The sequence below is a fragment of the Rhipicephalus microplus genome, chromosome 9 (genome assembly GCF_043290135.1).
Source record: "Rhipicephalus microplus isolate Deutch F79 chromosome 9, USDA_Rmic, whole genome shotgun sequence".
Classification (NCBI taxonomy): Eukaryota; Metazoa; Arthropoda; class Arachnida; order Ixodida; family Ixodidae; genus Rhipicephalus; species Rhipicephalus microplus.
The window spans coordinates 95548244-95561299 of record NC_134708.1 but is presented as its reverse complement, the minus strand read 5'-3'; the positions used below and the strand labels follow the sequence as shown (position 1 = coordinate 95561299).

Sequence of the window (13056 nt, the reverse complement as noted above, 5' to 3'; positions counted from 1 at the left end):
TCGCGCTTGTCAACTGTAGATACACAGCAGAACACTAAAGCGCGGAAACCAATATAAAAGTAGGTGTCGACAACACAAGTGCTTTTTTGTCCTGTGGATCATGTCTTCGCGAAACGGCATAATCTGAACATTTTTTTACGTCGTAAGAACACTGCTGTGCTTATCTCATGTAAACATGCTTATAAACTGCGTTTTTTTAGATGGCATTATAATGGAAGACCCGCTAACACAAGACTGTGCCATCTTGGTAATCATATAGGCCTCCAGTATATTTTCAAAGTTTTCCTCCTTTTTCTCGCTACCACGATACACGCATCATACAATGATTTAAATGGCTTTCTGTTCTCTATCCTGTGCTCCTCACAATGTACAGAAAGTCTGGCATGCCGATAGTTTGCCATCATCCTCTTGTCTTCGATAAGTTCTTGGTTCATACACCTACCAGTATGGCCGATGTAGCTTAACCCTTGATAATGGGACCTCATATACTCCTCGTTATACGCTCTGTGCCAGAAGATTCCGAATCTCGATACATACTGGCTCTTTCGTTTCTTTTGTTGGCATCAACTCCCTTTGTCCTTGTTTGTACGCCAAATAAAACTAACAACCCAGAAATAAACGCACTAGTACATATCCACTTTGAACCATCCTGCGTAATCCAAACAATGCGATTTCCTGAGCGAAGGCATTGTTGAAAGCCACATAAGAAAGCTGGCGACAGGTGAAGATTTATACAAAAACAACACCTGCGGCATGTTATTGTTAGAATTATAAAAAAAATGCTCTGAAGCATAATAGCACTGCCGTTGCACTCAGCACCTGCAATTTCAGATACGCGTTCAGTCATGTAAATTTCCAAGTTTTGTGTTATGTATCGAAAAGTCACGACAGCAATTTTTATCGCACTTGTTGCACAAATTGAACTTCCAGATGGCTTGTTCTCGGCCATTTGCGTGCATTCCTACCGAATCAGAGATGTGAGTTGTTTTTCTATATTCAGAGGGTATGTAGCGATTGCGTAAACATTGAAATCAAGTAAAGATGCTATCTATCTATCTATCTATCTATCTATCTATCTATCTATCTATCTATCTATCTATCTATCTATCTATCTATCTATCTATCTATCTATCTATCTATCTATCTATCTATCTATCTATCTATCTATCTATCTATCTATCTATCTATCTATCTATCTATCTATCTATCTATCATCATTGCAATAATTCTCATAGTATGGATACCAACAGTCTGGTGAATTCCACGTGTTCTGAAAGTGAAGTTGTTGCGAAGAAGTGGTCCAGGCCAATTTTTTAATTTTTTTGGAATCAGCCAAGGTTTACAAAGCTGATGCACGGCTTTGTGCAAATCTATTAGTTGTGCGCATATTGAGTGTTTGCCAGACAGGTGGGCTGCACTGGCGTGTAAAGGGTGGCACATGGCTCTATGTAACATCAGCACTCAGGCTGGAGCAGAGGTAGAGGTTTCGCCGCAACAATGTGCATGCTGGGGTCCAAGGACGTTCATATAACAGATTGTGGCAGTGAGCGTATTTTTTATGAATTGCCACTTATAAGAGCGAAGCTTTGTAGGAAGTCTTTGCTTGTTCATCCTGTACACTCGCAGGCCCAACAGAGTGCTGGTAACTCTCTTTGCTGGAGTAGAGGCTTGTCCCATATTTCACTCTCTTTTCAGGAGTGCTGTGAACTCTTTTTTGCACAGAGTAGGCACATTCGCTCGACAGAGTGGTGGCACTCTAGCCGAACGAGAGTGAACACGCTCCTTCGCCAGAGTGCAGTCACGCTTCTGAAATAGAGTTTATACACCTTCTGCGGGAGTTGCGCTACTCTCTCAGAGATTTTTACAGTCTGGTGGCGCTACAGTGGAACAACTTCTTCCAAGAGTAGAATCACCCCTACTGCGCTAGGACTAACGTTTCAAAAAGAGTATGTCGAGTCTTTTATAAGAATAGTGAGCTGCATAAATTGCTTCAAGCTCACGTCACATTTGTAGGACGGACATAGACATAGATGTTATATTGGTACGCACCACAGCAATCAATAACACATAACATATACCTCGCGGGCTACAGATAACCATTCTCACAGAAACCTGTATTTATGCTCATGATGTCTAGCCCCCTTTCATAGTGTGGGCTGTGCTACACTTCTATTGCGTGTTTTGAAGAACAAGTAAACATCTAGCATGTGTACCTATCTGGTGATCGTTAGGCACTCTGTAGACACATGAACCTTTTATTTTAAGACTGCAACATACAACGCCGTTTTTAATGCTAAATTCCAATTATCAGCTGGTATTCTGTCATATCAGCTCAATGGGATGAAGCCACTTGTTCCCAAGCCTGAGAGTTGTACTAGGCGCTTATAAACACACTTGGGACGATCTGTCAGCAGTGCTGGCCGAAAAATAATTTACGAACGTTACGATCCGGCGTCCGATCCGACTTGCGATGCTGAGGTGTGTACTTGCACGCCAGAAAAACAACGCTGGTCGGCAAAACCAAAACTCAAATGCATCTCTGCCAATCCTTATAGTTTTGCTTCCTTTATCTACGCTTTATTAAAACAATGAGAGCCTTCTGGATTGATCAAGCGTCAACCTTCGTGAGCCACCTGCGCCGAGATCGGTCCAAGTAAATGTGACCCGTACAACTCCCAGCGAATGTATACGCCTAGCTTGCCGGCCGAGTCCGTCATACATGCCATCAGTGCTTCGGGGGTTAATATTATGCTATGCTGAGGAGTAAGAATGACTTTACAGCAGTCCCTTGCCATCGGTTACCTTGAATTAACCATTTACTTGCGTAAGGTGTGCGCACAAAGAGCGATGGGCATCGATGCGACGTGTTTGAGCCTGCGGCGCAGCGCACACGGGCCACCGCCGACAGCCGCCGGGTGCCCTCGTCGGCACTTCGCTGACTCATATGTGCAAAAACAGGCTTGTCGTTCGATGCGCGTTCATAAGGTAGCACGATGAGACACTTTCGTGCTCATGTGATTTGGTTTTTAGTTATCGGCTACGTGGTTTCAGCTATCCATTCACAGATTCAAATCAGCACACTCTAACATGTCCGCTGCACTAGAGCATATCGTCGCTTGCGCACGAAAATACACCTAATTCAATCCACTATGCGCGTAATTAACGAGCATTACAGTCGATGAAAAACTTCGGTACACGTAAACCAGCAGAAAAAGCGAGTAACGGTTATTGCACTCGCAGTAAATCATCGACCCCAGGTTCTCGGTAATTTTTATATACTTTCTTTTCTATGTTGTGAATTCTGAAAGAAACGTGGCTTCTTGGCATTAGTGACATGTAATGCGTGGACGCTAATAGTTTCAGTTTCATGAAGACAGAAGGTTTAGTTAGAAACGATAATCACGTACGTGTTTAAGCTACGACCCGTGAAGCGGAACGGCGTGTTTTCTTTTAACCAGTTTAACTTGCATATGCTGAGAAAAAAAAAGTTTTTTTTTGCATACGTGAGAAATCACGCTCACATGAAAATGTCAGCTGGAGGTGTACGAGGGACAAAGCCAATGCCATGGCCTATATATTCTCAAATAGAAGTGTATGTTTTTTTTGTTGAATATTTCTACCAGTCATAATAGAGCACATTTGATTGTGATGTCTGTGCAAGAGATAAGCATGTGCTGGAAATCTAATATACGTCGAAGTTTTCGGGCTGTGTAGTATAGGGGGCACTGGGGAAGAAGAAAAAAGGGACAGCCCAATGCACCAGCGAAGCACGTGAAACGCCGCGTTGAATGCTCGTGGGTTACACTCGATTAAATGGGTTTGTTTTTTCCTTTGATGCCGCTAGCGCTTCTTTTCAATATAAAGCCGTTTATAGAGTTGTTGCAAACGCGTCGACATAATCAGAGCTGTGCTGTTGTCACAATGCGAATGATTGGCCCTTCACACTGTGAGTTTTCTGGTGTTCAGAGGATATGATGGACAACGTAAGAACACATAACAATATTATTGCATGTTCAAGATAAACGAAGCAAACGTTCAGAGTTCGTTCAGACTTTAGCGTTTCAGAGATCCAACAAGCGTTCACGCTGGGCACTACATAGCAGTGGCAATCTTATCCTTCTACAATATTCCGGCTAATTTATTACCGCATTTTAATAACATGCCCATGGCTCTCAGGTCTAGAGCACAACCTTACTTCCTTTAATCCCCTCATGAATATACAAACGCGACAAAAGAGTCAAATCATGTGTCACTATAGAAAGGCACTAAGATTCAACGGCGATAATTAGCCCTGTTTTCACCTATAGAAGTCTCAAGAAACAAGGAATATTAAAATCCCTCTTTATTTCTCAAATTCAGGCATTTTGCACCAAGACAAAACAGACAAATTAATACCTTCTTACACTGATTTATATAGGAAAAAATCTGCAGTTGCCTTGCTTTCCTTCGTAAATTGTAGCGAAATAAATTGCAGTAACAGTAAAAAAGCACCTGCCTTGGGTGCAGCCGAAGATACTGGAGGTGATTTCCGCTCGTACACAAAAATGTAAAAAAAACAACGAAGAAAGAACATACACACGCTGGAATCCTCTGTGATCTGCTTTCTGCCATGGTCTCTGCCACCACCGATGGATGGATGGATATGGCTGTACCCTTTAGATCGGGCGGTGGCTAGTTCCACCAAGCCGTAATATTTAATGAACCCAAAACTATATTTGTTTTTTTTCCTTAAAAAGTGAGTTCTTTGCAGTGAAGAGTTTAATTTTCACTCGTGCCTTGACTTTAGCCACCAATCAGATAACCTCCTTCTAGTTAAGTCTACTTGCTTAAAGTCTATTTTGCCCTCCCGGTCCCTAAACCCCAGTGCTTTGAAAAACTCTGCGCCATCATCCTGAACTATAGGGTGAAGCCCTTTACAGAACATTATCAAGTGTTCGGCAGTTTCTTCTTCCTCTCCACACGCACTGCATACTGTGTCTACCCCTTCGTATTTGGCCCGACATGTCTTGGTTCGCAGTACTCCCGTCCTTGCCTCAAACAGTAGACAACTACCTCGAGTATTATCATAGGTCCTTTCCTTGGCGATTTCCTGCTTAAAAGTTTGATAGATCTCTAGTGCGGACTTCTTAATCATGCCCATTTTCCACATGTTAGTCTTCGTTTCCTTCACTTTCTTCTTAACCGATAGTTTTTTTTTGGTTTGCCCACCTGCTGTTTTCCAGGTATTTACCAGTCAACTTCCTGGTTCGCTTCCTCCATTTTGTATCGACATTCTTCATGCACAAGTAGCTGAAAACCTTCCTGGCCCAACGCTCCTCCCCCATTCCTCTCAATCGCTTCTCAAATTTTATTTTGCTGCTAGCTTCCCTGCCCTCAAATGATGTCCATCCCATATCACCTTGTACTCCCTGATTTGGTGTATTCCCGTGAGCTCCTAAAGCAAGACTACCTATTCAACGTTGCTTAATTTCTAATCTTGCTTGAACTTCTGATCTCATGCACAAGACCGCATTGCCGAACGTCAGCCCAGGAACCATGATCCCTTTCCATATTCCTCTCACAACATCATACCTATTGTAATTCCACAGTGCCCTATTTTTCATCACTGCTGCGTTCCTGTTACCTTTAGTCGTCACGTATATTTTGTGTTCCCTCAGGTACTCGGTCCCATTGCTTATCCATACGCCCAGATATTTGTATTTATCTGTTATCTCTAGCGTGACCTCCTGTATCCAAAGCTCACTACCTTCGTTGTCATTGAAAATCATGACTGCTGATTTTTCCTCACTGAATAAAAAATCTAACCTATCTCCCTCATTTCCGCAGTGTCCATCAGTCTCTGCAAATCTTCCTTGTTGTTGGCCATTAGCACTATATCATCTGCGTAAATAATGCTGGTAGTGCCTGATCAATAAGTTTTCCTTGTTTGACTAAAGAAAGGTTGAAGCCCAGCCCACTTGCCTCTAATTTTGCCTCTAATCCTTGTAGGTACATCATGAATAATAAGGGTGACAGGGGGCACCCCTGCCTAAGCCCCCGTTTTACCTCTGCAGGCTTGGATACCTGTTTTTCCCACTTTATAACTACCTTGTTACCTTTATAGATACCCTTTAAAAGATTAGTGACTACATGTTCCACGCCTAGTGTGTCCAGTATTCCCCACAATTCCTCTTGAACCGCGCTATTGTACGCTCCCTCGATATCCAAGAATGCTAGCCAGAGGGGCCTGTGTTCCGTTTCTGCTATTTTGATGCACTGCGTCAGTGAGAACAGATTGTCTTCCAACCTCCTGTGTTTCCGATACCCATTCTGCAGTTCCCCCAGCACCCCCTCATCTTCTATCCATGCCTGCAGTCTTTCCTTTAAATCTGCATCGCCAGCCTATAGACCACTGATGTCACTGTTATAGGACGGTAGTTGTTTATGTCAGCTTTGTCCCCCTTTCCTTTATAGATCATGCTCATCCTGCTAAGTTTCCATCCATCGGGAACTTCACCATCGATTATTATTTTGATCACTGCCTCTCTCAAAGTCTGCTTAGACTTCGGACATAATGGCTTTATCAGCCTAATTGGAATGCCATCTGGGCTTTTTGATGTACTACTAGGAACTTTTTTCTCAGCCCTTTCCCACTCTCGTTGTGAAAATGGAGCCATTGCACCACTTGATTCGCCTTGTCTATTGTGGTGCATAAAGTACTTCTTTGTTGAAATTTTTCTGTCACCCTTCTTCTTATATATTCAATAGCTTCGTCTCTTCTAGCCTGGCACCTTGGGCTGTAGTTATAAAACTCTGCTCTAGGCTCGTCTCATTTCTTAGGGAGTTTAGATGGTTTCAAAATTTCGCAGCTGCCTTTCTATCTTTTTTATGTACTTCTGCCAGCCACTGAGCTCCCTTTCTTCTAATCTTTTCATTGATCAGAAGGGATGCAGCCATTCTACAGCTTAGAAAGGTTTCCCATTTTCTTTCAACATCATCTGTCAGTTCACCCCGCTGCTTAGCATGTCTGTGTTTCCTAGAGGCTTCCTGACATTTTGCTATGACTCTCTTAACTTCCTCATCCCACCAACTTTTGGATTCACCGAAACTCACAGTGAATGCGTCCTCTCGCGTTAGCCGGGTGCGTGAGGCGATACTTGTTGATTTTGCTGGGGAGGGCAGTGATGGAGACCGCCGAAGAGAAACACGCCGTGTGCCTGCTATACCAGAAACTATGGTCCATCAAACGGGTATGTACCACAAAAATAATGAACCACCCTAGTTTTTATTTCCATGGCAACAGCTCGACTTTATGTACAGGAACTTATGTACATATTTACAAGACACATTCACCGTTGGAACCGTCGCATGTTGCCTCGGCAGAGCCGATAGTGCAGAGCATTTTTTGCTGCGACCAGAACAAACGGTGAAAGTGTCTTTTAAATATGTACATAAATTGCTCTATATAAAGTCGAGTTGTTGAACGTATCGAAAGGCGCTGTCTCCATCCTTTTCAAACAGCAGCAGCCACGACAAGACAAGACGGACACCAAGTAATGAACCTTCCACTCTCTTCTACAGCAACAGCCGCTACGCAGCTGAGAGCGCTCTGCTCGAGGGAACAGAGGAAGTGGGTAATAGGTTAAATTTTACTAATAGAAATCACGCAGGCAACAGTTAGCCCGACAAAAAGTTGAAAACTAACAGCAGCATAACCGGAGACCCTGAGTACGTTCGACGGGAGAATACCAGGAAACAGGAAAGGCAACGGCCGTTGCTAGAACACCCCGAAACAATAAAAGGACCACACCAACAAGGATGCACCCGTGTCCTGCCTGTGAAGCTCACTTGTTTAACTCGAACCTCAATGCGCTCATATTCAAAGTAGGAACAACGTAGTATTTTTTTTATTGTAACTTTCACATCCATGTAACAAAAAACTTCGCAAACACTTGTTTGGTCCCATAGCCTAACTGGCTTGTAGAGGAACCAACTGTATGACATACCTGCATACTTGCGCAAGCGGTTACACAGCGACAAAGGACATCAAACTGGATACAATGTTTAAAAATAAAAAAAGCAAAAAACACATAATTGAATTATACAAAGAAACATAGCGCAGAACATAGCTACTTTTAGCACAGAATAATAATAGCACTAGAATAATACTAATCCTAGTAATAATAACAACACTAATAATAATAAATGACTATACAGACGTATTACTTAGAAAGTTCGCATGAAGTGCATGCTTCATGGCCAATGAAAAATTTCTAGCCTCTTTCACATCAGTCGGTATCGCATTCCATATGAGAGCGCCGTGAAATTTTATGAGCCTTCGACCGTAGGCTTTTCTGGCTACCGGTAAATTAAAATAGTGATTCGCTGCAGCTCTTGTACAGCGCGCGGGTAACGTAAAGGTGCTTAATGGGAATGTGTCATCTCGTTTTTTTATTCCTTGCACTATATCAGCAACACTAGACACGTGAACAGAGGCCAGTGGAAGTACACGCATCATTTGAAAAAGTGGTTTTGCAGTATCCGTCCTGTTTGAGTATATGATAATCCGGACTGCCCTCTTTTGCAGGCGGCTAATACATTTCAAATGAGTTTTATATGTACTGCCCCACGATGCTATACAGTAGCTCAAGTGACTGTGCACGAATGCAAAATATAGGATGCGCAAAATCGATGCGCCAAAACATTTACGGGCTTTTAGTAGCGTGTGACAGCCATATGCTAGCTTGGAGCATGTCTTTTCTATATGCGATTTCCAGTTCATGTCCAAGTCAAACATGACCCCTAAGTACTTAAACGAAGCTCTGGCTGTAGCAGTGCCGTATCTAAAACCAAGTTGAAACCTGCAAAGTCGTGTTCTTTTTTCCTAGAGTAAAAGATTATGTATTTAGTGTTCTCTGTGTTGATATTTAGGTGGTTTCGTTTAAACCATTCTTGTACTCTCTGTAACCCTTCATTAATTTTATCTTCGATGTCTCTTAAGCTGTCACCAACAAAGATTAGTGCCGTATCGTCTGCGTACATTAAAGCTTCTGAATATAGTAGGATGGAGGGAAAATCGTTAACGTACAGGGAAAAAAGACTGGGTCCACTAACTGAGCCTTGTGGTACCCCAGAGACTATTGATTGAGTAGAGGACTCGACACCACTCATCACTACTCGTTGCTGGTGGTCGGATAGGTATGATTTGAGAAGCTGGTGAATTTTGCCTCGAAAACCGTAGTCATGAAGCTTACTTAACATGATGTTGTGGTTGACGGAATCGAAAGCTTTTCTTACGTCTAAAAAAACTACCACGGCTATCTTATTGTTGTTCAAGGCTTTGTTAACTTGTTGGGTTAATCCCAAAACTGCAGAAGATGTAGATCTGTGTGCTCGAAAACCATGCTGGTTTGAGCGAATTATATTATGTTTGGATGCAAATGATGTTATCTGCACTGATAGAATTTTTTCAAAAATTTTATTATTTACACTTAACACAGATATTGGTCTGTTCTTGATGCACTTGATCGGTCTCCATCTTTGTATACAGGGACGACTTTGCCCAACTTAAGCTCATTTGGGTATATACCACAGTCCTGCCAGTGTTGAAACATGTGCAGCAAATCGTCTGCCAGAATGTCTATGGTATTTTTTATTAGTCTAACTGTAATAGCATCGAGCCCAGCCGCTTTATTGGCGTCTAGTTTTTTTACTATTGACATGATATGGGACATTTTCCCCTCAAATATGGCAAAACTATCAGAAACTGGTCTAATGGGACGCGTGTGGTCTGTAGTGTCAGGAAACTGAGCAGCCAAAGCACGCCCGACGTCTGCAAAATACTTGTTAAAGCGATACAGCATGTCTTGAGTTATATCGTCAGTCAATACACGTTTATCTGAGTCAAGACCAACTGTGGATTTTGCTATTTCCCAAATTCGCTTAGTATTGCCTCCAGCCTCTTCGATAAGCTTATCATAGTACTATTTATTTCGTTTCCTCATACGGGTGAATGACTTTTTCCTATAGCATTTGAATTGATTTAAGTAGTATGCACTGGTTCTCTGCTGCTTCCACTTGGGATACCAATGGTCTTTTTGTTTCAATATTTCTACAATACTAGGTGTCATTCAAGGGCAGAGTGACTTGGCGTACTTACTACTAGTTGTGGTGGTGCTTAGTGACACAGCATTTTTGAGAGAGCATATGAAGTTACTGTATTCTATATTTACATCCTCGTCATACATAGCGCAGTAATTGATTTGACTTATTTTGTCTCGTAGTAACTTATAGTCAATCTTTGTAGTTATTTTCTCCTAGAAGGTTTCGTATTGAGAGGCTCATTGATAAGGGTAACAAAAATAGGCAAGTGATCGGCAATGGGAACAGGAAGCACACCAGCATGCACATCATCGCCAACATTGCAGAGGGCATGATCAATAAGAGTAAAGGACGTGTCAGTGATACGCATTGGCTCATTTATGACATCACACAAGTTAAAAGATTTTAACAGGAGGGTGTACTCATTCGAGGTATCGGATGACAGGTCAATATTAAAGTCTCCAACAACTACAATATTATTGTAGTGCATGCAGTGAAATCTAATAAGCACAGACTCAAATTCTTTCAGTAACGCTTTGATCAAAGAACCGGGCGGGTGGTATACAACGCCAATAACTGACCCTCTTTTCATTTTGATAAACAGAGTTTCTATAGTTGCGTTGGTAACAGATGCATCAAGCAAGATATTGCACGCATTATTGTCTCGTATAAACAAGGCAACACCACCTCCACGCGCACGCGAGTTGTGTGGCTGCGATAGTAGCCTGAATCTCTGCATACTCAATGTTTCATCAGCCTTCAACCATGTTTCACTCAAAGCAATAATATCGAAACCAAAGTCTAACCGTGCTATATACGTGACCAGATTGTTTAAATTCCTGCGTAGGCTTCGAACATTGCAGAGAAAAACCGAGAATTTATTACATTTCTGTTTTTTTCAGATATGAAGGATTAAGCATATTTATAAATACAGAACTTGACTGAACACGAGCACCTACGAAATCTTGGCAAGATCCCCTTCAGATTGAATATGTTCAACCACAGAGTTCTCAGCTTTTCTCATTAGAATCCGGTCCTGAGATACCCATCCAAACTTCCACTTTTTTTCTGCTTTCACCTGTCGAGCTTTCCTGAACAGAATCTTATTTTCTAGGCAGAGATGCTCATTGACATAGATGGGATCAGTATGCTCTAAAAAAAGGTGACTCGTATTTAGCCTCGTCTTCCTAGCTACAGTCAGAAATTTGTCTCGGAATGTCCTGGTTGCAAATATTACCACAACGTTTGGTTTATCTTTATCTCTCGATGGGACACGATGTGCGACATCAATGTCTCTATCGGACATCTCGATTGCCAAACAGGTGGCCATTTTACCCACTGCCGCCTTTAGATTTTCATCTGCGGTACGTGGAAGCCCTATGATTTCCACGTTCATGTTCCTTCTGTGCTGCTTAAGTTTAATAATCTTCTTTTTGGCGTCAGTCAGTTGTCTAGCCATCTTTTGGTTTTGTTTCACAATATCTTTGTTTTGAGTCCTCACCTCTGTTAGTTCCCTTCGAAAGTTCTCAACATCTTTCTTAAACTCTTCAAAGGCCGTATTCATGAATTCGACAGATTCACGCATTTTTCCGACCTCGACTTTAATTTCTGAGTTTGAGTCTTCAATCTTACCAACCTGAGCTATCATATGAACTGCGAAGGCATCAAGCTTAGTGGCCAAATCACTGATGACTTTGACGACCTCTTTGATACTAGTAGGAGCCTTCTCAGAAAGCACCTTAGCTACGTCATTAATACGACCAGTAGGTGCGCCTGCCATATAGCTAAGAGAGCCGAGCTAAGCTCTGTAGCAAGTTACCCCAAAACAATGCAACACTTCACAAAAGACACCACACAATCACCTATGGCAGCGGCAGCATCGGCACTGGATGGTAGGCAACAAAAGGTGCACACCAACCTGAAAAACAGACGAGCGCTGTTAGCCTGCGTCCGTAAGCCGCTGCCGCCGCTGCCAAAGTGAGCAGCTCCACGCCCACCAACCACCGAAGATAAGATTTGTGAGCTGCGTCCGCTGTTAACAGATGGCGGGAGCAGCACTGACGTCCGTGCGCGGGAAGGACTATGCTTTGATTTCCATAAATGGGCCGTATCGCGCCAATGGACGTCGTCAGACCGTCGATGGACGCCAGCCGGTAAATGCAGTCGGGCCCGAATCTAATGCAGCACGACAAGTCCTCCCTTGGAACGTCGAAATGCTAGTCGCCAACTGAAAAACAGACGAGCGCTGTTAGCCTGCGTCCGTGAGCCGCCGCCGCCACTGCCGAAGTCCAGCTAATGACTGGGAAGCTGGGAATTACCCAGCTAATAACTGGGAATGAGCTACAAGCAACAAAAATAAGCTACTGAGTCATCCCAATACTCAGTTTCAAGGTCTGCGTAGCTTAGCGCAAGCCTTGATACATTTAAAGGCAATAGTCTTTCTTGTTAACCTTTCACCCAAAAATATTGGTCTGTCTGTCTGTCTGCCCGTCCGTCCGTCCGTCCGTCCGTCCGTCCGTCTGTCCGTCTGTCTTTCTGTCTGTCTGTGTGTATGTCTGTCTGTCTGTCTGTCTGTCTGTCTGTCTGTCTGTCTGTCTGTATATTTATCTGTTTGTCCACTCTTAACAGCATTGGATATTCGAAACAGCCGACCCCATCCGCAGCGCCCACCTATGTTGCTCAAGATTCAGCGTTCATGCTTGTGCAATTTTCGAATAAAAAGCAATTATTGCGCGTGTCTGGGGCACCATAACAACACGTATGTATTCTGGATGTGCGCTTTTTACTAGAAAAGGCATACATAAGCAATTTTATGGACCGTAGCGCTTACCACGCTGCGCTGATCATCCAACGCTTGCACGGAAAGGCGAGTGTTTCCAACGCTTTGCTAAAACGAGACAGTAGTGGCACCTACCCGTCGCCTTGCGTTCTACCCCTTATCACCTCTGAGGCGGGCGCACACACCCGTCACAGAGC

The 13056-nt window shown here is 43.0% G+C and overlaps 1 protein-coding gene across 5 annotated transcripts in view; it reads left to right on the top strand.

Annotated features, from left to right (window-relative positions):
• The first annotated feature begins 811 nt into the window (after positions 1 to 811).
• The window catches only part of LOC142772027 (uncharacterized), a 28690-nt gene continuing 16445 nt past the window's right edge, over positions 812 to 13056 (top strand). For 4 of the 5 annotated variants that reach the window (XR_012886255.1, XM_075874101.1, XM_075874103.1 and 1 more), the window contains exon 1: positions 812 to 977. Coding sequence is in view for 3 of the 5 variants with exons in the window: in XM_075874101.1 (XP_075730216.1) it covers positions 870 to 977 (108 nt within the window). In the remaining 2 variants the exon portion in view is untranslated. Of the gene's footprint in view, positions 1004 to 13056 lie in introns of all 5 variants that reach the window. The other variant, XM_075874102.1, reaches the window with a different exon arrangement.